Raw genomic sequence first — 24865 nt, 5'->3', positions numbered from 1 at the left:
ACAAGCATGATACTAGGATGTCTCTCGGTGTTATTTTGGTCTGTGGGATGTTTTTTCTCTTGTTTTACCATCACTCGTTTCTCTCTCTAGTGGCTCCCATATTGAGAACTGGCACTCGGTTCTGAGGAACGGACTGGTCAATGCTTCTTATACTAAACTGCAGGTGTGTATAAGCCATCAGTCAGCTGACCTCAGACGCAGCTCCTCATTGGACAGCTCATGTTCTCTGACGTCCAGATGATCTGTTCTACTTCCTGTAGTAAAGGATGGATGGATGTGATTGGCTGCGTTACTTCACAGTGTGTGCTGTATAGTGCTGACTCTGGGGGAGTAGGAAGGGAAACATTGCAACATTTCAAACAGTAATCTGCAACATTGTTTCACTCAACCTCGTTTCCTTTTTCAGTAGTTTTCTCTTGTTTTCCAGAACAGATATCTAAACATTCTTACGTCAAGATACATTTACTTGAGATAAACAATGACATGAAGATACCAATCGAATGGGGTCAGAAAAATTAAGTTAATTCAAAATTCACAAAAGTTTATTTTTATGTCACTTAAAAATAAAAATAATATTTACATAAAAAATGTACATTTGATGTAATTACATTTGATGATCAGAAAAGAGAACTTCTTATCTTTTTGTTGTCATTTTTCATCTTGATTTAAGATTATTTGTACTAGGAAACAAAACATTTTTGTTTTGTTTTTTTGTTTTGTGCAGCGCCATGAGAGGCATCCACTTATCATTTTTTAAATAAATATTTATTATGCATTTTTAATTCAATTCAGTGTAGACATGGATGTTTAATTCTTAGCTAAATTATTTCTTATAAAATTTTCCTTTAAATTATTATTATTTTTTTTTATTCAAGTACAAATATCTCAACATTCAAGAAACATTTACTTGAAGTAAAATGACATAAAAAGTCAAAATTATCAAATGGATTAAAATTAAGTGATTTTATGTTTAAAACAAGGAAAAATATCAGTTAGTGGGGTCAGAAAAATGGACTTAATTTAAAAAGGAATACTAGTTTTATTTTCTGAAAGGTCAATATTTCTTTCCTGTTTTCAAGTTTTTCAAAAAAATAAGACTTGTCTTTGTACTGATATTTTGTATCTTTATTTAAGAATGTTTAGATTTGTGTTCAGTGAGTGGCATCCTCTTATCATGCTGGAAATACATTTATTTAGCATTTTTTAGTGTAAAAATGAATGCACTTTTGTCAGTCTGATCAAATAATGTTACAAATCATGGCAGATTTGACTTGCGTTTCGTTCATCACACTGGAAATGAAAGGTGAAGTTGCATTGTACTGTTAGATGGGAGTATCCTGTTGTGAACAGATGAATAAATCTGTCTCTCAAGCTTTGCTTTATGCACTTCACTGAAGACTGTGAGATCAGTGGCGTCTGATGAGGGTTTGTGTTCAACACCGAAGATGAAGCTTACCAGCAAAATCCTCCTGCAATGATCTTTTTTATATTTCTTCAATTCCATATCTGTCCTTTTCATGTCATCTGGTGCTTGTGATGTCATGCATTTCTTTCTCGTCTCTCATGAGACTGTAGGTTAATAATGCATGCTCATGCATCTTCATTGGAAACCATATTCATCATCATCATCATCATCATCATCATCACACTTGTTGTTTCCTCACGCTTTCCTCCATCTCCCACGACGCTTTCTTCTTCATTCACTGAATGCATCCCATCAGACGTCTGTGTCTTGCTGTGATTCTCCGGCTCACAGCTCCGATGTGAATGCGTTTCTGACGTGTTTCTCTTCTTTCACGGGGAGCGTGTGCAGAGCGTGTAACTCTCTCCTCCTCTTCTTCTTCTCTTTCATCAAAGCTGCACGGAGCAGCGTACGGGAAGGGCATCTATCTGAGCCCCATTTCCAGTATTTCCTTTGGATACTCAGGTAGGATCCAGACCCGTGTCCTCTGTGTTTCTCTGTGGGTTCCTCATCACATCTCAGTCTGTTTTCTGATTCATATGTTGTGTGTGGACACTCTTTTTGAATCTGGGATGTTTTTGTTGTTGTTGTTGTATGTGCTGAATTGCTTTCCACAGTGCAAACGATCTGTATTTCATCTAAAACTATCCTTGAAACAACATACTTTCACCTCGTTAGCAAAGTCTAAGCTACTCTACCGTTTGTTGATTTCTTCCACTTTTAATTTTTGTCTTATTTTTGCAGTGCAAATACCTCAATATTTTTAAATCGCTACATGTCTTTAAGAGATGTATATGAGATCAGATGATTGCTGTTGTGTGTGTTCAGGAATGGGGAAGGGCCAGCATCGCATGCCCACTAAAGATGAGTTAGTGCAGCGATATAATCGAATGAACACACTGCCACAGGTACGACATTAAAACATGTGCCCTGTGCTGGGCGTCTCGGAGCATTCATCTGTTATGTGTCCTTCAACAGAGTCGACCCATACAGTCACGCTTCCTCCAGAGCAGGAACTTAAACTGCATCGCTCTCTGTGAAGGTAAAACACCTCCGATCTCATCTGTCAGGTTTGGCTTGAGTAGAAAGGTATATTTGTAGAAATAGACAACAATGCATTGTATGGGTCAAAATGATCCATTTCTCTTTTATGCCAAAAATCATTAGGATATTAATTAAAGATCATGTTGCATGAAGTTTTCCTTCAGTAAATATATCAAAACTTCATTTTTGATTAGTGCATTGCTGAGAACTTCATTTGAACGACTTTAAATATTTAGATTTTTTTTGCACGCTCAGATTCCAGATTTTCACATGATATTGATATTGTCAATGATGCATTAATCTCAGTTTTGAAAAATGTGAACCTTACGACTGTTTTTGTGGTGCAGGGTCACATGTAGCATGATCGATTCTCTTGTGCTGGGTTGCATGGTGATGTATGAGATGACTGTGTTTGTGTTTCTGTGCTGACAGTGATCACATCCAAAGATCTGCAGAAACATGGAAACATCTGGGTGTGTCCGGTGTCTGACCACGTCTGCACACGCTTCTTCTTCGTGTGAGTGTCTCTACGGAAGCCCACAGAGGCCATGCACTTGCACTCTCTTGTTCTCTTGTGATCTCAATTTATTTTTATTATGAACTTGTCATAAAATGTTATGCATGTAAAAAGGCTGTTTTCTGATGATCTAGACATAGAAAAGTGTTTTTAAAATGTATTTTGTGTGCTAGAATAAAATAACGTTATTTTAATATCACTATTGCATTTTTAATTTAATTTAAATTTTTAGATTTTCCAGTTATTTTTGTAATTTTAGTTTAATTTTTTTTTTTTGTTGTTGCAGTTTTTAGTTCATGTACATCTAAATCATTTTTATTAATTTCATTTTTGGTTTTTGTTATTTTAGTACATTAAGTAAAACTAAATTATTATTAAATTAGAAATTATTCCACAGTTTCTGGGGTCAGAAAAATAAACTTAATTCAAAAGAAACACAAGATTATTTTTCTTGCCCCACTGTCTTTAATTTTAAGCAAAAACTCACTTAATTTTGACGCTTTATTTGACTTTTTTTGACTTAATATCTATATATATAAAAAAATAATTAGTTACCTTTAGTTACTAGTGTTATTTTTAGTATTGTTTATGAATTTTTTAGTATTTATTGATTAGCTTTTATTTTTATTTGATCTCATATTAGCTTAATTTTTATTTCAGTTTCAGTTTTAGTCATTTTAAATTGTTGAACTTATTTAATATCAGTTAGTAGGCAATGCAACATGTTTAATTTTGATTTGTTTTCAAGTTCTTCATCTGTTATTATATTTCATTTCAATGCAAAATGAATGCACTAATAGTCTACTTTCAGAAGATGAGCGATGTAATTTCAAGTATTAGATGTGTGTGTGATGTGTGTGTCAGGTATGAGGACGGTCAGGTGGGAGACGCAAACATCAACACACAGGAGCCCAAGATCCAGAAGGAGATCATGCGTGTGATCGGCACCCAGATCTACTCCAGCTGAGGGCCTTCCTTTCCTCCGCTCTGTCCATCTCTTCTGTTCATCTTCTTCCTGTCTTTCGCAAGGGATGCGGGATGAGATGAAGGAAATCTTCAGGATAAGCCCCGCCCACAACCCTTTGACTTCCCACAGAGCCGCCGCCGCTGTCAATCAAAAGCAGACAGGCGCCTGATTGGACGAGACGGAACTCACCAGAGTGTGATGTCACATCTGTCACTCGTAATATCTGTACACGTAAAAACAAGAAACTCCTTTCAAATGTTTACTGTGTTTTTTTGCGTCTCTGGATAGTAGATGATGAACCTGTGCGTTTTATTGTGTTCGTATCTTCTTCATCTTTCTCCTCCGCTGCTCTTTCTGAATGATGACATGTATTAATATCCCGGATGGAGTTTCCTCCTGACATTAATTTCCCGTCTTTTGTTACTCGGCTCTGCCGAGAGGACGGGGACACGTCGTTTCTCATGTTTATGCTTTTTGGTGACGTCGTCTGAAAGCTTTATTTCAGACATTCCCGAGTGCTTGAGAGGGATTTCCACAGAGCTCTGGCTTTATAGGAAGATGCACACTAGCAGTCAAACATTTGGACACATTATTTATTTTATTTCCACACGTTACAATAAGAGTAAAGTGTGCAAACTCTGAAATCAAAAAAAGTTAGCGTGCAATGCAAGTTGCAATCGTCTCGTCTTGATGTGCTTGGCATCAAAAGGCTTCAAAAATGATTATAGCAGATGCATAATAAATAAAAATGCATGCATCAGAAAAAAGGTTCATTAAAAAGTTGCACGCCATTCAGAACGAGCCAAAGCAAAAATGAGTTATAAACCAGATCATGAGAACTTCGATTTAAATGCATTTATTATTAAATCTAATTCTGAATCGTGCAATTGAAAGATTTATGACAGTCACTCATTGTTTGTGGATGTCATAAAAATAAAATCAAGTCAAATAAAAATGCATTGCACATTGAAATGTCATGCCACTTGTCATCCAGTTTGTGATCATCTTTATGATTTGTTTTTGTAATATTTCTAAACATAACTTACTAATCATAACCTGCCAGTATGGCTAGTGAGTTATGTGTTAGCCTGCATGGCAGGTGTTGCATGGATAAATCATTTATACCATATTCCATACAAGAGAAAGAGAGAGAATTTTAATAAAATAAAAAAAAGAAGTATATGATTGATTTCAGTGATTTAATCAGATGTGTTGTGTCCAGGTGTTTGACTTCTGGTGTTTGTGCTGATTCTGTTGGATCTCTCTGGTGTTGGTGGGATTGTAAATGATTTGATGAGGGTCCTGCACTGATTCTCTCGCCTCATGCACCTTTTCTTCTGGATCTGTGTTGGACCTGAAGGAGGCTGTACATAATGAAGGACAGGAGGAATGCGTTCTCTGGTTGTTTCTCTTTGCTCACGCTGTATGAACTGATCCTGATGAACTGAATTAATAAAGAGAGGTTTTTTTTGCACAATTTTATATTTCTCTCTCAAGTTCATTGATGCAGATGATGTGTTTTTTCAATGCAGTGTTGTCTTTTTTACATCAGGTCCGCTTCACTTCTCTCGAGTGGACAGCGATTATTTGCTATAAATGTCACATTAGCAAAAGATTCTCAGGTAAATCTGTGATGAACTGCCTGTGTTTTGCAATATTCAGTTATCATCAGCGTTAGATTAGAAATGTCCTATTTTCTCTGCTTTGCAGCCTTCATTCATTTAATATTTTAAGTTTGGGAGCTTTATCATCAGTCTAGTTTCATCAGTGAGTAATACACACATTTTCTTTTCAGATATTATGAGTGTATTTTCACTAAATGTTTTATTAGTAAATTTATTCATGAAAATATTGTAGTAAATTATTTTTATATTTTATTATATATATATATATATATATATATATATATATATATATATATATATATATATATATATATATATATATATATATATATTAAAGACTTTTGTATTTTTTAAGTAATTATGATATTTTTGAGTGCATTTCCAATAAATAGTTTATATAAAATATTACATTTTAAAATACATTTTCTTAGTAATATTAGTATATAATTTTTAGTAAAAATAATTAGTTAAAATGTTTTTACTTTTTTAGTAATTAATTTGTGTGTGTGTGTGTGTGTTTGTGTGTGCATTTTCCCTAAATATTGTGCAAATTAAATATTAAATTCCATTTTCTTGGTATAAAAAAGTATATTTTTTTTGTAAATCGGATCATTTTTAGTGGATTTTCAGTAAACAGTGTGTAAATTAAATACTGAATTACATTGTATTTATTTATTATTTTGTGTTTTATACAGCGGTTCTAGTTGCTTTCAATAAGGGAGCAAAATTAAACATGTCTGTGTCTATAGTGTCTACAGAATCAAGAACTTCATCTGAACAACTTTAAAGATTTTTGCACACTCAGATTTTCAAATAGTTGAATCTCAGACAAATATCATCTGATCCTAACAAACCACACATCAACGGAGAGATGATTTATTCAGATTTCAGATGATGTATAATCTCAATTTCGAAAAATTTACCCTTATGACTGGTTTTGTGCTCCAGGGTCACATGACTACAGAATAGAAAAACTTCATCCAGTGTCCAGCAGCTGCTCTCCACTAGAGGGAGCTCAAGCGCTGTAAATCTCTCTCTCTCTCTCTCTCTCTCTCTGCCTCTCTCTCTCACTTACTCTCTCTCTCTCTCTCTCATCATCCGACTTCATTTCTTCTGTCAAACACACACAAAAAAGGTGCTTATATTTTAATTATATGACCTTATGAGACTAAAAATGTGTGGTTTAACAACCTTTTACACCCAAAGGCGCCCAAAATATATTTACAGTACTGCTGCAATCATGACAAAGCTGCTTGTTTTCCAACTTTTCATTAATAATTAATACATTTATATATTAAAATTATTATATATATTTAATTTTGTATGTTTTTATGGTCTCAATTTGACTATTTTAATCTATTAGTAATAATATTGTATGAATAAAAGTTTTAAAATAATACGGTTTAAATTTAATTTCAGTTATATTAGATTTCAATGTATCAATTATAATGTACATGAAATGTATCTATTAATATTAATGATTTATTAAATCATTTAATTCATAAATTATTAATATTTAAACATATTTGAGAGAGAGAGAGAGAGAGAGCAGATGTCTCTCTGCTCATGTCATCCATTTCTTTTTTAATCATTTATTTCTCACTTAATCAGTTTTTGTGGTGCTTTGTGTGGTGTATGTCTCTGAAGTATTGTGCTTGTGTCTTTGTCTTTGCTTTAATTGGTTTTGGATTAATTCCGGCGTCTTCAGAGACGATCCTAATTCCCTATTATTTCCTCTCCGCAAACACAGTCTTATCCATCAGTCCCTATTATTTCCCTTTTCTTTATTTGTTTTGCTCAGACATCACATGAGGTCAGTGATCTGAACCCGAGAGTAAGAGCAGCGTTTGTGCTCCAGACAGGAGTTATTCCTCAAAGCATGTGTTTTTACTTGTCCTCGTTGTTTCCTCTAGAAGATCTATATCCTGTAATATCCAGTGCAATTAGATTAGAATGAATCGTTTCGTTGCATGTTTGTTTTAATATCATCATAAATCGACTTACACTAATACAGCCGCACATTGAGTTATAAGGGAAGCTTTAAACAGAAAGTTTTGCTGAACTGGATAATTCCCTATTAAGGATTAACTAATAATCATAACAATGGAGGCGTCTGAATGAGTGAAACCTGTGAAACCGCCTTCCTCAGAAGAAACACAAAGACAGATTACAACGGCACACAACACAGCTCACACTTTCAAACTCGGACAATGAAGTCGAGGTGAAACTACTCACTATAATTGCAGAATATGAGCTATTGTAATGACTGGATCTATAGGACAGAAGTGAATTTCATTATGGCAAGGTTTTTGAAATGATGCATTGCCTAAAACAGCAGCATAAAACAAGCTGAAGTAGGCTACATAAAACAAACACATTATTTATCTTTTAGGAAAGTAAATAAAGTCTATTTCATATTATCTTAAGGAGGATGCATGAAAACTGTAAAGAAATGGTTGGGAGAACCAGGCGACTTCTGTTCCAACCTTCCAGACAAAAGTAAAAAAAAAAAAAAAACATCTGTACATCTTCATATCATCTCCATCTGTCAGCAATATTAAAGAAACACTCAGATCTAATTGTGTTATTTAAGAATCCTCTCAGGACCAGTTCTTCTTCATCACATGCAGACAGAACGAGAGGATTTACTTCTGTCTTAAAGTCAGCATGAATCTGTATTCACTTCCATGGTCTGACGCATTTCACACCCACACACACACACACACACACACACATGTTTGTTTTTGTGTAAAGTGTGTTCATCCCATAGGTGTAATGGTTTTTATTCTGTAGAAACTGTATATTCTATGTCCCTTCACCAACCCTACACCTAACCCTAACCCTCACAGGAAACTTTGTGCATTTTTACTTTCTCAAAAAAACTCATTCTGTATGATTTATAAGTGTTTTGAAAAATGGGGACATGGGTTATGTCCTCATAAGTCACCCTCTCCTTGTAATACCTGTGTCATACCCATGACATTATACACAGTTGTGTCCTGATATGATACACACACTCACACACACACACACACACACACACACACACACACACACACACACACACACACACACACACACTCACACGCACGCACGCACACACACACACACACACACACACATACACACACTCTCTCTCTCTCTCTCTCTCTCTCTCTCACTTAGAGCCCTGAGTGTGTGCACTTGTTTTGAATATACTGTGTGTGTGTGTGTGTGTGTGTGTGTGTGCGTGTGTGTATGCGTGTTGTGTTGTGTTTGTGTGTGTTTGCTGTTGTCTGATGCCGTCAAGCATGATTTCCTCAGTGTTTCCTTGATTAACACACACTCATGTAATTGTTATGACACGCATGTGAGATGGACTGTGATGGATTGTGACTCTCTCTCTCTCTCTGTCTCTCTCTCTGTCTCTCTCTCTGTCTCTCTCTCTCTCTCTCTCTCTCTCTCAGCAGATGAAGTCATTCGCTCTGGTCCTCTATGACAGCTAAAAGTGAACATATGAACATTACAGTAAGAGATTCTGAATGATATCAGAGGAAATTAAATGTCTGATGTCATTATTACAGACTGTAGACCCAGACGTCCAGCGCTGACCTCAGATCAGGTCACAAAATCACCTTCATCACTTCAAACCACTAAAACACACAGGAAAAGTATGACAGTAGAAATACAGTATCGCTGTTTCAGGTATTAGAGGATTTCATGTTGTTTTATAACTTATAACAGTATTTGTTGTGATATAATGTTAATATACCAAGCTATTTGAACCACCCAAATCTGCTTTGTACCTTCAGATGAACAGTAATAATGAATAAAGTGTTAAAACAGAAACCGCACGATGAATCTGAAGGCCAGTGTAACTCAGCTGTCCATAAAATAAATCTAGTATTTGTTTATAGATATGACGCTCAAAACACACGTAAAGCTAAAATAATGAACTAAAATATATTAAATGTTAACATTTTAAATATTAAAAACACCTTAATGAAAGTGATTACACAAATAAGAAGAAACAAAAACGTAATAAAATATAATTTTTACTGTAAAATATAGTGATTCATCATTTCATGTATGCTATTTTACATTAAAATGACGTGACATTTAACCATTTGCATGCTTTTCAGAGTATATGGAAAGGTAACCTACCGTTTTCTCTGTAAATTATATGGTAATTCATAGTTTTTGTTTTACTTCCAAACATCATCAACTTTCTAGTATTTTACCGAAAGATTACATAAAGTCTGATGTTTCTTTGTAAACTGTAAAATGTATATTATGTGGTAGTTTTCACTAGCAAAAACCATAAACATTACAGTATTGTACCGCAAAATAGCATACAATCTGATATTTAACCATTTAGTTTTTCCACTGCATATAATAAGGAAATCTGCTGTTTTTACTGTATATTTTATGGATATTCATACATTATTCATATACAGGTTTACAAAAAAGGAAAACATGTAATCCGATGTCTGTACTGTAAATCATATGGCAATTCATCGTGTTTACTATATAAAATCAAAATAAGTTTAAAATAAGTAAATAAAATAAAAACGCCTCGAACACTAGCTTGGTTTATTTTGGATAAAAGTGACTCCTAATTGTAAAACTGACAGTATTTTACTGTAAAATTACATACAATCTTATATTTAACCATTTAGAGCTAACGTTTTGTTTTTACAGTAGAATTTTTTTTTTGCAAACTTTTTGCAGTGCACTCGTCCTCTCTCTTTGTTCCCCCTTCAAATCCTAATTTTGTTTACTAAATGCATGCAGTATTTGAGAGTGTCAAAGCGAACAGAAGTGGTGTGATTAACTGTAGCAGAGCCGAATCCAGCCGGCGCATGATTTAGCTCATTATAGCGGTGTTTTCTCATCTCTGTCTCGTCTGCTTCAGAGGACCAGGGGCCGGCAGCCGGAGAGGATTGTGGGATTCATTAGCTGGATGACTCATGGCAGTGTGGGTGACCTCTCGTGTGTTTGTCTTTCATGGATTTATTATTTTTTCTGTGTCCTGCTGGAGGCATTAAGGGTCGGACGGAGTCTAAAGAGAACAGCGGATGCTTTAAACAGATCGCTCTGATGTCTCTGCACAAATGAGCTCTGAATGTGTGGATGTGCAGGACATATGAAAGCAAACCATCAACTCAGACAGACTGTGTTTGTGTGGAGATCAGTGTAGACCACAGAACAGTTTGTACTCGGGAATGAGCTCAATCGAATTTAAGCACATCATCATTTGATACAAGTACAAATAGATACAGTCCTAAATTGAAAAAAAAAATGTAATATTGTGATATATTATTACAATTTAAAATAATTGTTTTTAAATGTATTATACTTTAAACGATCATTTATTTCTGTGATGCAAAGCTGAAGTTTTAGGATCATTATCACATGATCCTTCAGAAATCATTCTAATATGATGATTCATTATCAAAGTTGGAAACAGTTCTGCTGCTTAATATTTTGTCAGAACATGTGATACTTTTTAGTATACTTTGATGAATAAAAAGTAAAAAAAAACTATGTTTTTAAAATATTAATATTTTGTAATAACAATATACACTACTGGTCAGTAATTTGGGGTCAGTAATTTTTTTTTCTTTCTTTTTTTAAAATAAAATCAATAATTTTAATCAGCAAGGATGTGTTAAATTGATAAAAAGTGATAGTAAAGAAAATATATTATTAGATTTTTTTTTATTTTATTTTGAATAAATGCAGTTCCTTTTAACCTTTTATTGATCAAATATATTAGACAGCAGAACTGTTTCCAACACTCATAATGAATCAGAATATTAGAATGATTTCTAAATGATCATGTGATCGACTGATGTTACATGTGACACTGAAGCTGGAGGAATGATGCTGAAAATTCAGCGCTGCATCACAGGAATAAATTATTTTTCTAAAGTATATTCAAACAGAAAACTATTATTTTAAGTTGTAATAATATTTCACAATATGACAGTTTTTTCTGTATTTTTGATCAAATAAATGCAGGCTTGATGAGCAGAAGAAACTTCTTTCAAAAACATTAAAAATAGTAATGTTTTTTGCAAAATTTTGGTCTTTACTGTATATGTGTATATATAAATGAATACATATGTAAAAAAAGTTCAGACCCTACACTGAAATTATATATCATCTAATATTATTTCTAAGCTCTGAAAATTATTGATTTTAATGCATAATTTAAATCTGGATGTGTTCATAATGGACTTGTAGTGTACACTGCACAAAAACATCTGAATAGTGCTGACTGTACTTTAAAAATACTATGAAGCAGAACACATTATATAATGCTAAACCACTCCGATATGTAGTTAAAATCGGATTCAGATCTGATTTCTGAAAATACAGTTCAGTTTGAACAGATTGCATTCTAATGCTTATTACTTTGGCAGCTAATATAGATAAAGCAGATGCCAGATTCCTTCACTCGCAATGAGGACAGACATAACATCAGATTTAAATAAGATGCAATCAACAAGTAAATGTTGTGCGAAGCCAGTGGGTTCTGTGTGAGTGTGAACATCTCTGTCATACAGGTGTCTGTCTTTACATGCGTTTAGGATGCAATGATCACATCCCAGCGGAGGATCACACAAAATCACATTAGCAATGCCTTTATGCAAATGATAGCCTCTGATGCTTTTGATGAGGAGAGCCGTTATGTTTGTACTCCAGCTCAGCTCATAAAACACGGCAGGATCCGTTTAGAAACGACACGAGAAGGAACAAGAGAAAAGCTCCGGCAGATTTGTGCTCCCTGAGGTGATCCGGCACTGACACGAATTGCAATAATCGTTAAGAAGCGATGGAATCAAGAAAGTCATCTGTTGAACAGCAAGCACACAAGTGTCTGTATATGTGTCCCTGTTCAGGATCAAATATGAGCATAAGAGCTTTTCTCAGATACAAATCAATTCAGAAGTATCATCTATTTTCACACTCTTTATTTTTCTCAGTAGTTGAGCCACTAGTAAGTGTTCAGGTTGCTGTTTATGTTCAGTAGTTGTTATTATTATTATTGCATGTGGTTGAGTTCAGCACCACGGACAGCTGCTGCATGTTTAATATGCCATCTAATATCTGTATGATGCAAGACATTAACAGACGATCAGGATTATCTTCAAAAGACAGACGATAAAAATAATCATATTCAGTTTAATAACAGAGAGAAGTTTCTTAGCCCTAAATGAATTCTGTATATTGGCACATACGAACATTTGAGATGCAGGAGCCAAGTTTATGTTTTTACAGAAGATCAGTGTAGAATTATCACTAAATTAATTTTATACCATGGTAGAGTTATTTTAATATCATTTAGATATTATTATATATTTTCTAATTAATATTTTGAATGTTTTTATTTTATTTTTCAGGATTTTAATTTTAGTTAAAGTTTTAATAATAATAATAATGATTAATTTTTATTTATTTTATTCAGATATAGTTATTTTAGTACATCAAGTTAAACTAAATTAAAATGAGAAATGTTGCCTCGGCAACTAGCTAAAATAAAAATATTTTTTTAAAACTTTTTTAACGTTTATTTTATTTCAAGTGACAAAATATTTTTTTTTATAGATTACATTTTAGTTTCAGTTTTATTTAACTATAATAACCCTATGGTATCAGATTATAATAGCATGGTACTGAATGATTAACATGATTTATACTGTAGGCCTAATTACTGTACATAGAAAACTACCATGATAATATCACAGTGTGGTACTGCAAAAGGTTATAAACAAAAAATTTTTTTTTATTGATTTAAAATGTAAATAATGAAGCTTAAAGGAGGCTCAAGCATGAATTCATTATCTTATTCTGCACTGTAAATATTAAAATAAAAAATATTTTTGAAAAAAATATTTCTGTTGTTGTGTTTTTACTCTGCTGTGTTGTAGAAATAGCTATAAACAATATGTCTATTATTAATTTTAGGTATTGGAGTGAATTAAGGTAAACTGGGACTCCTCTTGCCATTGAGTTGACTGGGAAAAAAATGTCAGAATTCATCCTTATTTCAGGTATTTGAACTATTTTAGAGTTTATTTATATACCCACCAATTATAGTGTTAAGGCTGCCAAACACAACTTCACAAACATGTTATTTTTATAAAAATCGCTCCGTGTTTTGAGATTCAAGCCTTTAAACGCCGTACAAACGTTCGTCTCGTAGCTCCGCCCACTACGAGCACCTTCACTCACGCCGCACTGTGATTGGCCGGCCCGGGCTTGTTATGCAAATGAGCCGCGAGTCTCTTCAAAAGGCGCGGTCTGACGTCACGAGTCATAGTGGCAGCTGACACGCGTGGAGAGAGACAGATGGAGAAAGTGAAAGAATCCTGAGGAGAGAAAACGCAAGAAGATTAAAACCAAGAGAGGAGCCGTAAAGCAGTGATAGAGGGAGAGGAAGAGAAAGAAAGAGAGAAAGAAAGAAAGAGAGAGGAGGAGTGGATGGTAGAGAGCCGGAGACACAGCGCGCCGGAGGGAGAAAGATGGCCTCGGTCACGGCGGAGAATGGCTTCAGCACCGCGGACAGCTCCGGTAGAATGAACGGACTCAACAGCGCGATCCCGATGAAAGATCACGACGCCATCAAGCTCTTCATCGGTCAGATCCCGCGCAACCTGGACGAGAAAGACCTCAAGCCTCTGTTCGAGGAGTTCGGAAAGATCTACGAGCTCACGGTGCTCAAGGACCGGTTCACCGGGATGCATAAAGGTCGGACTTGGCTTTCTTTCTCTTCCTTTAAATTATCCTGTGTGTGTGTGTGTGTGATCAGCACGTGCAAATCCGCCCTCTCCTCAATTTCCATGTGAAGAACCTTAAAAGTGGCATCATGCATGCTCACAAAACTGCTAGTGCACATGCACTAAAAAAAATAAAGGCAAAAACGCCTGACGAGTCTTTGCTAAAATGTTAACTTTTTAAATCTAAAATAATAATAATAATAATAATAATAATTAATAAAAATAAAAAAAAGTACGAATAGCCTCATGACAACTACATACAAATTGTTAACCTAAAAATGGATTTATTCAAGTTAAAAGGATTATTTCACTTCACTAATCTAACCTGTGTACATTTATTTATACCAACAAAACTATTTTAATAGGTTAAAAAAATATAGAAATTAGTTCTGTCAAATGATTAATGATTAAAATGACAGTTTTTGTTTACTTGATATATGTTAGTGTACTGTGTATATGTATTAAGAATATATACTCTAAATATACACACATGCATGGATGTATTTACGAAAAATGTTTAAATATATTTATATATAATGTAAATTATATGAATATAAATATATGCATGTAAATACTTTCAAAATATATTCAGTGTGCGTTAATTAATATACACAGTACTCCTACATATTATGTAAATAAAAACTTTTTCATGAAACATGTCTCCTGATGTTCTGATGGAGCCTTTTTGGGCTTTTGCATGGCGAAAATTCTTCTTTATCTCCTCTTCTGTAAGTTTCTCTATCTAAGGCATGCATACAGCATTTTGCTTTTTAGCTTGTCTCACATCAAATCAAACTGCACTACTAAGTGAAACAGAATGTGAAAGTGCCCTGATGTGAAAGTGAAACAGAAATGAGTGATGTTGTGCACAACTGCAAATAAAGAAATAAATATAAGGTTGCATTGGGCAGAAATTGAACTAAATTATAAAAAAAAAAATGTGTTGAAGCATGCAAATGCATTAATATTTGATTTAATCTTGCATGCATTCAGCTAATTCTAGTTTTTCAAGAACACAAACCCTGTCTGTATTCATAAAATTAAATAATGCATCTCACATCTTCGTAGTTTTTTGAATTGCTAACAGTATCTCACATGCACATCATTTTTTTACTGTTTAATGTGGCTTCGTTTTTTGTGCACGCTCATGTTCTCCCCTTCAACATTATACAGACATTATATAAGTGCAAAGGCCAGAATATTTCCATTAGCTTCTTATTTAGTCTATTATAAGTCTGGATCTCCAGCTGCTCTCTCGCTGTAATCACAGTTGTGCAGGTTTGGTGCTGATGGTTCCCAGCGGATCAGACGTGAAGCATTAACGCTGTTAGTTCAAAGGCCAGAGGATCATCAGAGAGGGACGCTGACTTACAAAACCACGAGGGGCCGGTCAGTGTGCTCAAACCCTCTGAGAGCTATACATTGAGTTCTAGTTAAAAACAAACCACATCAGCAGCAGTTTATCACTTCATGCTGATATGCAAGTAGGAACTCCTTTGTTTCTTTCTCTACGCACATTTGAAATGCATCATCAGTAATGCATTTTTGACAGTATAAATGGCAAACAGCAGGCAGTTCGTTCTGATCGGTTCTTGTGGGTGTTGGTTTGACCGGCTGCTTGCATCCGTGCCCTTCACACCTCTCTCAGCGTCGGTCTGTGTGCTGCCTGAGATGTTTTGCAGCGGCCTGTGGAGCACATCTTCAGCTCTGAGATGCTGCAAAGTTTCCTTTCATCATGCACTTCTGTGCAACTGCAGTTTCAGTATGCAGTGACCTCAAAAGACTTCACTTAACCCTGTGAAGCCTGGAATATGAACAAGAGTCTTTGAAAAGGAATAGTTTGTTATTTTGATTCAACAGGCTTTTATAGCTTGATATCGTGAGAATATGAAGGAAAAAATAACTCTGTTTTATTCAGAGTGACTCAAACTAAGCAAGTACTGTAAGTGATCCTGGAACACAAAACCAATCATAATGGTCAATTAAATCATCCTTTTATTGTTCCAAGGAGGACAATATTTGGGTGAGATCTGGAATCTGATGGTGCAAAACATTTTTTCAATCTTTAAAGTTGTTCAAATAAACTTCTTAGCAATGCATATTACTAATGAAAAATTTGGTTTACATTGCACTGTAAAACCTGACAAGTAAACTGAACTCAAACCGTTTGAGTAAACAGATTGCCTTGATTTAAACCCTGTAAGTTTTAAAACTTTGCATTCAAGTAATTAAGTGATTAACTAAGTGCTGATTGAGAATTAGTGATGAACAGCTGCTGTTAACAAACAGAATCACTGAAGAAAAGAGAAACACAAGAACTACTACAACTGACTTCAGACACAGACTTAGATGAAATCAACTGAAATAAAATACATGAAATCTCTCAAGATCTGATGAAACAACCCCACAAACAGCATCAGCAGCTCCACTTATTAATAACCAGACTGACTTTATTTCTGTCAGACGTCTACAGAAGATCTTATTGAGAATGAACTAAGGTTTAGATGTTGATTTATTGTTTCATTTGAAGTAACCATGTTAGAGATCAGTGTTTGCTTTAGTTGGGCTCTTCACCCTTGATTTCTGTCTTAGTTTTTTTCTCTGGCTGTTATAACCGTGTGTTTCTAAAACACATTTGTTGTAACTCAAAAGCCCAGAAGAAATGCCATCAGGTGTTAAACCTGTTCCTAGGTGTAGGTTGTTATACTTTATATCGGTGAGGATATTCATTATTGAACTGCTAGGAGTCTAATCTCTGATGAAATAGGTGTTGTGTAATTTAATTGATTATAATAAAAGTGATTCTAAGAGCCAGTGGTTCTGTAATAATCAGTTAATACAATGACTTTCCAAACAGTGTGGTCTTCTACGGTGTCAAACAGTCACACACAGACATCAATAATCAAAATATGAACCTCAACAATGGTGACCATAAAAAAAAAAAAAAATGCTGCAGAGCATGCTGGGAGCCATGGATGAGTTTTGTACTACAATAGTACCCAGCATGCATTGCAGCATGTTTTTTTGTCACCATTGTTGAGGTTCATATTCTGATTATTGATGTCTGTGTCTGACCAACTACTGGGATGGAATACAAATGTATGTGTACAAAATGTTTATGAAGCCATTTTTATATTAACTGATTATCACAGACTCTTAGTGTCACTTGTATTAGATCCACTTCTACTAATCACACACTTGTTTCCTCAGAGATTAGACTCTGTACAGATCAATATTTGTGAATATTAATGAATAATTATCATCACCTATATGAAGTATAACAACTTACACCTAGGTACAGGTTAACACCTGATGGCATTTCTTCTGGGCTTTTGAGTTACAACAAATGTGTTTTAGAAACACACGGTTATAACAGCCAGAGAAAAAACTAAGACAGAAATCAAGGGTCAAGAGCCCAACTAAAGCAAACACTGATCTCTAACATGGTTACTTCAAATGAAACAATAAATCAACATCTAAACCTTAGTTCATTCTCAATAAGATCTTCTGTAGACGTCTGACAGAAATAAAGTCAGTCTGGTTATTAATAAGTGGAGCTGGTGATGCTGTTTGTGGGGTTGTTTAATCAGATCTTGAGAGATTTCATGTATTTTATTTCAGTTGATTTCATCTAAGTCTGTGTCTGAAGTCAGTTGTAGTAGTTCTTGTGTTTCTCTTTTCTTCAGTGATTCTGTTTGTTAACAGTAGGTGTTCATCACTAATTCTCAATCAGCACTTAGTTAATCACTTAATTACTTAATTGCAATATATATCTTCTTTCAATTAACTCAACTGAATTAAGTTCAGAGTACTCATAACTGTTAGTTTTTTCAACTTAAATGGTTTAAGGCAATCGGTTTCCTCAAACGGTTTGAGTTAACATAACTTAAGGATATCTGTTTACTCAAACCGTTTGAGTTAAGTTTACTTGTCGGGTTTTACAGTGTGTGTGCGACAGGTTTAACAGCAAACTTTGATCATGATGATCATTTAGAGGTTGTCTGAAATATGGTAGAGTTGGATTTATAGGGTTAAGTCACATTTAAAGATGTCTGAATGTCATTGCATGATTTAAATCGAACCAAACAAACAAGTATTAAGCTTAAAATTAATATTAAGCTTGTGCAATCTGCATAATGAGATGTGTGTCTGTGCGTGTGTGTGTCTGTGTGTGTGTGTGTGTGTGTGTGTGTCTGTGTGTGTGTCTCTGTGTGTGTGTCTGTGTGTGTGTGTGTGTGTGTGTGTGTGTGTGTGTGTGTGTGTGTGTGTCTGTGAGTGTGTGTGTCTCTGTGTGTGTGTGTGTGTGTGTCTGTGTGTGTGTGTGTGTGTGTGTGTGTGTGTCTGTCTGTCTTTGTCTTTATGTGTGTGAGTGGGATGCTCAGGTAATGAAGTAGAAAGTGCTGTTAGATCTCATCTAGACATTATATTCCCATAAACGTATCTACATACACATTTTAATGTGTTGTCTTAAGATACTGTATAATTTAATTCAAGTTTTAGAAAAACGACTGAAACTCACTGATCTTCACCACAAGCTGCCAAAATAAAAGTTCAGTTTAACTTGAAGAAATTATGACAAAACATTTCTCTGCTGTACACTAAAATGTAACTCTCAAAGTATTAATATTAGTATTACTATTTTAAAGGAATATCATACATCCAAGATATTTTTTCATCCATGATTTAGTTTAATACATTTCTGTGTTTCAGCATATTGCTTGACAAAAATTAAATGCAATGTTTTGTTGTAGATTAATTATTATATTTTCATTGGATTATAAATTCTACTATTTTTTACACTATTTTGGATGAAAAAATTGTATTAAATCATAAAACACTGAATCCAGAAAAAATGTAAAAAAAAAAAAAAAAAAAAAAAAAAAAACCCGCAGAATTTAGGGAAAAATAAAACCGATTTCATGGGGCCTGTAATTAAAAGCTATCTTCCTCTGTGGAGTTTAACTGTGAACAAACAAGATATGTTTACAATTATCCTCAAGGTATAACAAACATGTGGGAACCTTTTCCTTCCCTGTTATTAGTAAATATCACGATGAACATAGATAGATAGATCATAAAAATACAATACATGTACTGACCACTGGACCGAGACAGAACAACAATTATTTGTGCTTGCAACTCTAAGGTTGTGAGTTTGAATTCCAGGGAATGCATGAACTAATAAAATGCATGCAATCAATTACTAAACAAAAACATAGGCAATATGCTGGAAAATATAATGCAATATATAAAATAATAAATTTTCATGTACAGGAACCTATTGCTTAAATTTTCATAAAATTTAATATTTTAACACAATATTTTAATATTTTTAATATGCATTAAATTATGTAATGTAATAAGGACATATATTTTCTTTGCATGAGGTATATAAAACGCTTTTGATGAAAATGTCTGTCAAGTGCATGAGAGTAAATGCATGTTTTATGATAAAAGTAAAAAAAAGTAGTTTGTAATTCAAGATGTTGATGAGACCCACACATGCACCATAGCTCTAAAGTGAAGCCTGCTGAGTTTGTGAAGCTGCAGGTTTGGATGGGTGCCGCGTGTGTTGGTGGTCCCTAAGGAGGGCACTTCAGTGCGTCTGCTATAAGGTGATGAGAGATTGTGCAGAAACGACTCTCAGAGGGTCACCGCCGCCACACATTTGGTTTTGATGTTTAAGCATGTGCACATTAATCTGCAGTGCTACTTTGGAGGTGAAGGTGTCTGGAAACGCATATGTGGAGATTTTTTCTGCTATTTGTCTAATTAATATGATACTGAATATTGCTGTTGTTTGCACAACTGTCAGACGTGTGATGTCTCTGTATGATTTCTAATTATTTATGTCTCTTTGAAGCCCTGAAGCTGAACAATTCTACAAATTCACATTAGACATGATCCAACATTATACTTTATTTCTTTAAATCTAAGTTAAAAACCAATTTGTTCTTTCTGCCTTTTATTTTAAAAATATTATTTTGTATTTAATATTATAGAGATTATTTTGTTTACCTCACTGTTTATTGTATGTGTTATTTTACTTTTCATTTTTTTTTACTTTGTGATTTATGCTTTATGTTTTATACCTTGTGTTTATACCTTACACTTTGACAATCTCTGTATTATTTTTAATTCTTCATGTCTCTTTGAAGTCTGAAACCAATCTACTGTTCACATTAAAAATTTAATTTAATTTAATTTAATTTAATTTAATTTAATTTAATTTAATTTAATTTAATTTAATTTAATTTAATTTAATTTAATTTAATTTAATAATAAATGTATTATTATTTATTATTAATTTATTATTTTTCATAAATGTAACTCAATTAAATTAATTTTAATGTAATTTAATAAAGTAAAATAAAACTAAACAATTAAGTATATAATAAGTACATTTAATTTAATTTAATAATAAAAATTTAATTTAATTTAATTTAATTTAATTTAATTCTTTGATTTAAACTTTGATTTAAACTTCATTTTCAGACCACACTTTGGTCAACTTTGTTGTTTTAAATTGTGCTTGAGAAGTAAATTGACAATTAAAATGTACGTTGTAATTTTGAATATTGCTGTAATTTGCATAATAGTTCAGGTGTGTCTCTCTGCATGTTTTTTTTTATTCTTTACGTCTCATTGTGATTAAGCAACTGTTGCCTGTCAAGTTAAAAAAAATCAAAAATCAAAATCAAAACATGCATTAAAAGAAACTAGATTGTATATATTCTAATGGTGTTTGAATGTGTTTAGCGACTCACACAGATGAAGTGTTGAGTGGGCTGACCCGTGTGTGTGTGTGTGTGTGTGTTTCAGGATGTGCCTTTCTAACGTACTGTGCCAGAGAGTCAGCGCTGAAGGCCCAGAGCGCTCTCCACGAACAAAAGACTCTTCCCGGGGTAAGAGACACGCTGTTCTTTTATTTCTCTCCTGTCCGACTCATCTGCTTCTGTCTGACTCCTTCTGCTCATTAATGAGGTTTTCGAGATCAGCGTCTGACATTTGAACAAGATGAGGCAAATAATATCCGACTCATTTTTTAAATGTAAAGGAGCGCGTGTCATTTTCTCTGGCTGTGTTCATAAACCTGGTCTGCTTTTTGGATTTGGGCAGCGGGTTTCAATGTGAAGAGACGATTAAACATCATAACACATTTGTAAGTATGTATACATTTATTTGAAATGCATATTGATGTACATTGCTTTGGATAGTGACAGTGGAACTTAAAATATTAAGATTTAATTAATAAAATGTAAAATAAGTGCATATCATATGAAATGGTACCTGTGCTGTTTTATTGTAATTTAAAATCTACTACAGTTTTTGTTAATATTTTTTAAGTAAATTTTAGTTATTTTTAGTAATAAAGGACATTTTACTATTTTTTTATAGTTTTATTGTATTTTATTTTAGTACATCAAGTTAAACTAAATAAAAATAATATAGTTGCATTGGCAACTAGCTGAAATAAAATAGGCTTTTTAAATATTTGTTTTATTCCAGTTAAAGTTTGTTTTAAGTTTATGTTACTACAATCAAAAAAAAAAAAGATTTAGTAATTTGAACTACATAAAAAAATGTCTAATTTTAAAATGTAAAATAATAATCTTGCATTAATGCAATAATGAATTTATTTTAATTGCACAGAATTGCATAAATCTGATCATTGTGTGACTTTCTTTCTTCTGTAGAACATAAAATATTATTTTTTTCTGAATGTTCATGCTTCTCTTTTGATACAATGAAGATAATACGGTGAAAGTTAAATGAAAAAAAATGTCAAATGATTAATTGCGATTAATCTCATCCAAAATAAAAGTTTTTGTTTGCATAATATATGTGTGTGTACTGTATATATTTATTTTGTATATATAAATACACACACATACAGTATATATATTTTATAACATTTACATGTATTTACATGATTATATTCATTTTCATAGAATTTATATTATAAATAAATATATTTAATATATAAACATAACCAATTTTTTTCTGAAATATAATATATATACACAGAACATATACATATATCATGTAAACAAAAACATGTTTATTTTGGATGTGATTGCACTCACACACTCACACAATTGACAGATTATTAGATCTTTACAATGATCAATTATCTGCAAAATTTATACTTGAGAAAGTATTTAGAAATGTCTGAATGTCGTTCCACTAGATACAAAATATCATTATTTCATTTTTTTTTTCGGGTTGCTGATATACTGTGCCTGTGATATTAGTTTTTATGCTGATATAAATCTGAGTATCATCAGCATAGAAGTGGAACCCCAAACCATGCTTTTTTTTAATAATCTGCCCTAAAGGAAGCATGTAAATATATAAAAGTATCGGGCCAAGAACAGACCCCTGAGGAACACCATCATAAATGATAACAATCATGATTTTTGGATGGAATTTTTTTTATTATTATTTTGGTTGTTTATTACTGTGAAGCTGCTTTAGAACAATCTGTGTTGTGTAAAGCACTGTTTAGAGGTGACTTGACTTGACCTGAAAAAAAAAATGCATTGTAATCAAGAAAGCCACGATTAAAAGGAAAGAGATTGAAGTTACAGTCACAGGACTGTTTCTGATTGGTTGAGTGGATGCTGTAATTGATTTTATGGAGACTCAGGCATATAAACTTTTCACCTTCATCGCTGTTTTTATCTTATTTGTGCATTCTTTGAAAGTTCATTCATTGAGCTTGTGATCGTAAATATTGGACAGATAAATAAAGCTCTTCAAATCATATGATGATTTGATCTGATCAAGAAACATTTCTGTTTATTATCAATGCTGAAATCAGTCGTGCTGCTCAATATTTATGTGGAAACTTTATTATTCAGAACTCACAGTTAAAAGAACAGCATTTTTTAAAAATAGAAATCTTTTGTGACATTATAAATGTCTGTCACTTCTGATTAATTTAATGCATCCTTACTGAATTAAAGTCTATTTTAATATAGTAAAAATGTATTTTAAAAACTATTTTAATATTGTTTATTAATTATGTCTGTTATATCAAAGATTGGCTCCATCAATTATTAAAAATGGCTATTTTTCAAGCACTATAGTTCAAACATAAACAATTACTTTGTTGTTTCAGCGCAATATCCTTCCATTTCTGCATGAATGGTGTTTTGTGTCAGTCTAAAAACAGTAAATATAGTTAGTGATCTCAATTTAGTGTGATCAGATATCTGTGTTTGTCATTAGTGCTGATTTTTCAGGGTTTAATATTTCACTTCAGTTGATTTTAACGTGCTCGTGTTATTTTTACAGCGGAGTTGTGTGTTTGATTTGTTTGTTGTTGTTGTTGAGCTGCTTGTTTTCACAGCGTATTTTCCAGGTGTCTGAGATGGAATATGTGTGTGATAAACACCGTAGGGTCTGATGTGTGTGTGTGTGTGTGTGTGTGTGTGTGTGTGTGTGTGTGTGTGTGAAGGGCGGCTAGTGTCGAAATAACTCTAAACAAACACACTGATCACAGCAGAGACCCTGCGGCGCGTCACACACTCAGAGACTCAAACACACACACACACACACACAAACACACACACACACACACACACACACACTCAGAGAGGACAGGAAAACACAAGGACAAAAACTAAAGAGAGAGGGATGTTGAGCTACATCTGCTCTTAGAGTAAAACTCATAACACTACAAAAGTTTGGGGTTGGTAAGATTTCTGTTGTAGAAGGGAAACAGCTCAGTTTAGCTGAAAGGGAATTATTTTAGATTTTATACGGAATTTGGACAGAATTATTATTTTTCTTACTGAGTCAGCAAGCGACAACATCATCTCATCATGAATGCTAATATCCAAAAATATAGTGAAAACTAGATATTAGCGCAGTTACGAGATCAGTCAGTTTAGGACTTGTAAGCACGAATCTCAAGATACTTCTCTCTTCAATATAATTACGAAATACTTCCAAGACGCTCACCACGTGGTAAGATAAAGAGCCTTTAATGAACTGGGACTAAATCATTACAACTAGATCTACACGTTTTTGGTAAAACAGCCTTCTTCAGGACACGCATCTGTTGCACAAACAAGGGTTAATTGATTAGTTAATTAATGTGGGTGTGGCTAAGACTTGCCTCTTGTTACAAAGAGAGAAGAAAAAAGGGGGAAAACGAATAATAAATAATCATAATAAAATAACCAAAAATTATAATAAAAAAAATCTAATAATAAAAATAAATAATAAATATAATAATAATCATCTTTTAATTTTTTATATATTTTTAAAATTATTATTATTTTAATTATTATTATTCGTTTCCCCCCTTTTTTCTCTCTCTTTGTAACAAGAGGCAAGTCTTAGCCACACCCACATTAATTAACTAATTAATTAACCCTTGTTTGTGCCACAGATGCGTGTCCTGAAGAAGGCTGTTTTACCAAAAACGTGTAGATCTAGTTGTAATGATTTAGTCCCAGTTCATTAAAGGTCTTT

The 24865-nt window shown here is 33.4% G+C and overlaps 2 protein-coding genes across 12 annotated transcripts in view; both read left to right on the top strand.

The window, feature by feature from the left end:
• Positions 1-5461, top strand: part of LOC113118072 (poly [ADP-ribose] polymerase 6) — a 22059-nt gene extending 16598 nt beyond the window's left edge. For 8 of the 9 annotated variants that reach the window (XM_026286953.1, XM_026286957.1, XM_026286955.1 and 5 more), the window contains 6 exons: positions 91-163; positions 1858-1927; positions 2291-2370; positions 2441-2504; positions 2939-3023; positions 3888-5461. In XM_026286953.1, coding sequence (XP_026142738.1) covers positions 91-163; positions 1858-1927; positions 2291-2370; positions 2441-2504; positions 2939-3023; positions 3888-3990 — 475 coding nt within the window. In that variant the 3' untranslated portion in view covers positions 3991-5461. Of the gene's footprint in view, positions 1-90; positions 164-1857; positions 1928-2290; positions 2371-2440; positions 2505-2938; positions 3024-3887 lie in introns of those variants that run through there. The other variant, XR_003294280.1, reaches the window with a different exon arrangement.
• Positions 5462-13909: 8448 nt separating this feature from the next.
• LOC113118071 (CUGBP Elav-like family member 4) overlaps positions 13910-24865 on the top strand; it is a 71360-nt gene continuing 60404 nt past the window's right edge. For all 3 annotated transcript variants that reach the window (XM_026286949.1, XM_026286950.1, XM_026286947.1), the window contains exons 1-2: positions 13910-14351; positions 21203-21285. In XM_026286949.1, coding sequence (XP_026142734.1) covers positions 14126-14351; positions 21203-21285 — 309 coding nt within the window. In that variant the 5' untranslated portion in view covers positions 13910-14125. The remainder of the gene's footprint in view (positions 14352-21202; positions 21286-24865) is intronic.

This window comes from Carassius auratus, chromosome 18 (genome assembly GCF_003368295.1).
Source record: "Carassius auratus strain Wakin chromosome 18, ASM336829v1, whole genome shotgun sequence".
NCBI classification, from domain to species: Eukaryota; Metazoa; Chordata; class Actinopteri; order Cypriniformes; family Cyprinidae; genus Carassius; species Carassius auratus.
The sequence above is the reverse complement of the archived record's forward strand: the minus strand, read 5'-3'. Positions and strand labels throughout refer to the sequence as shown.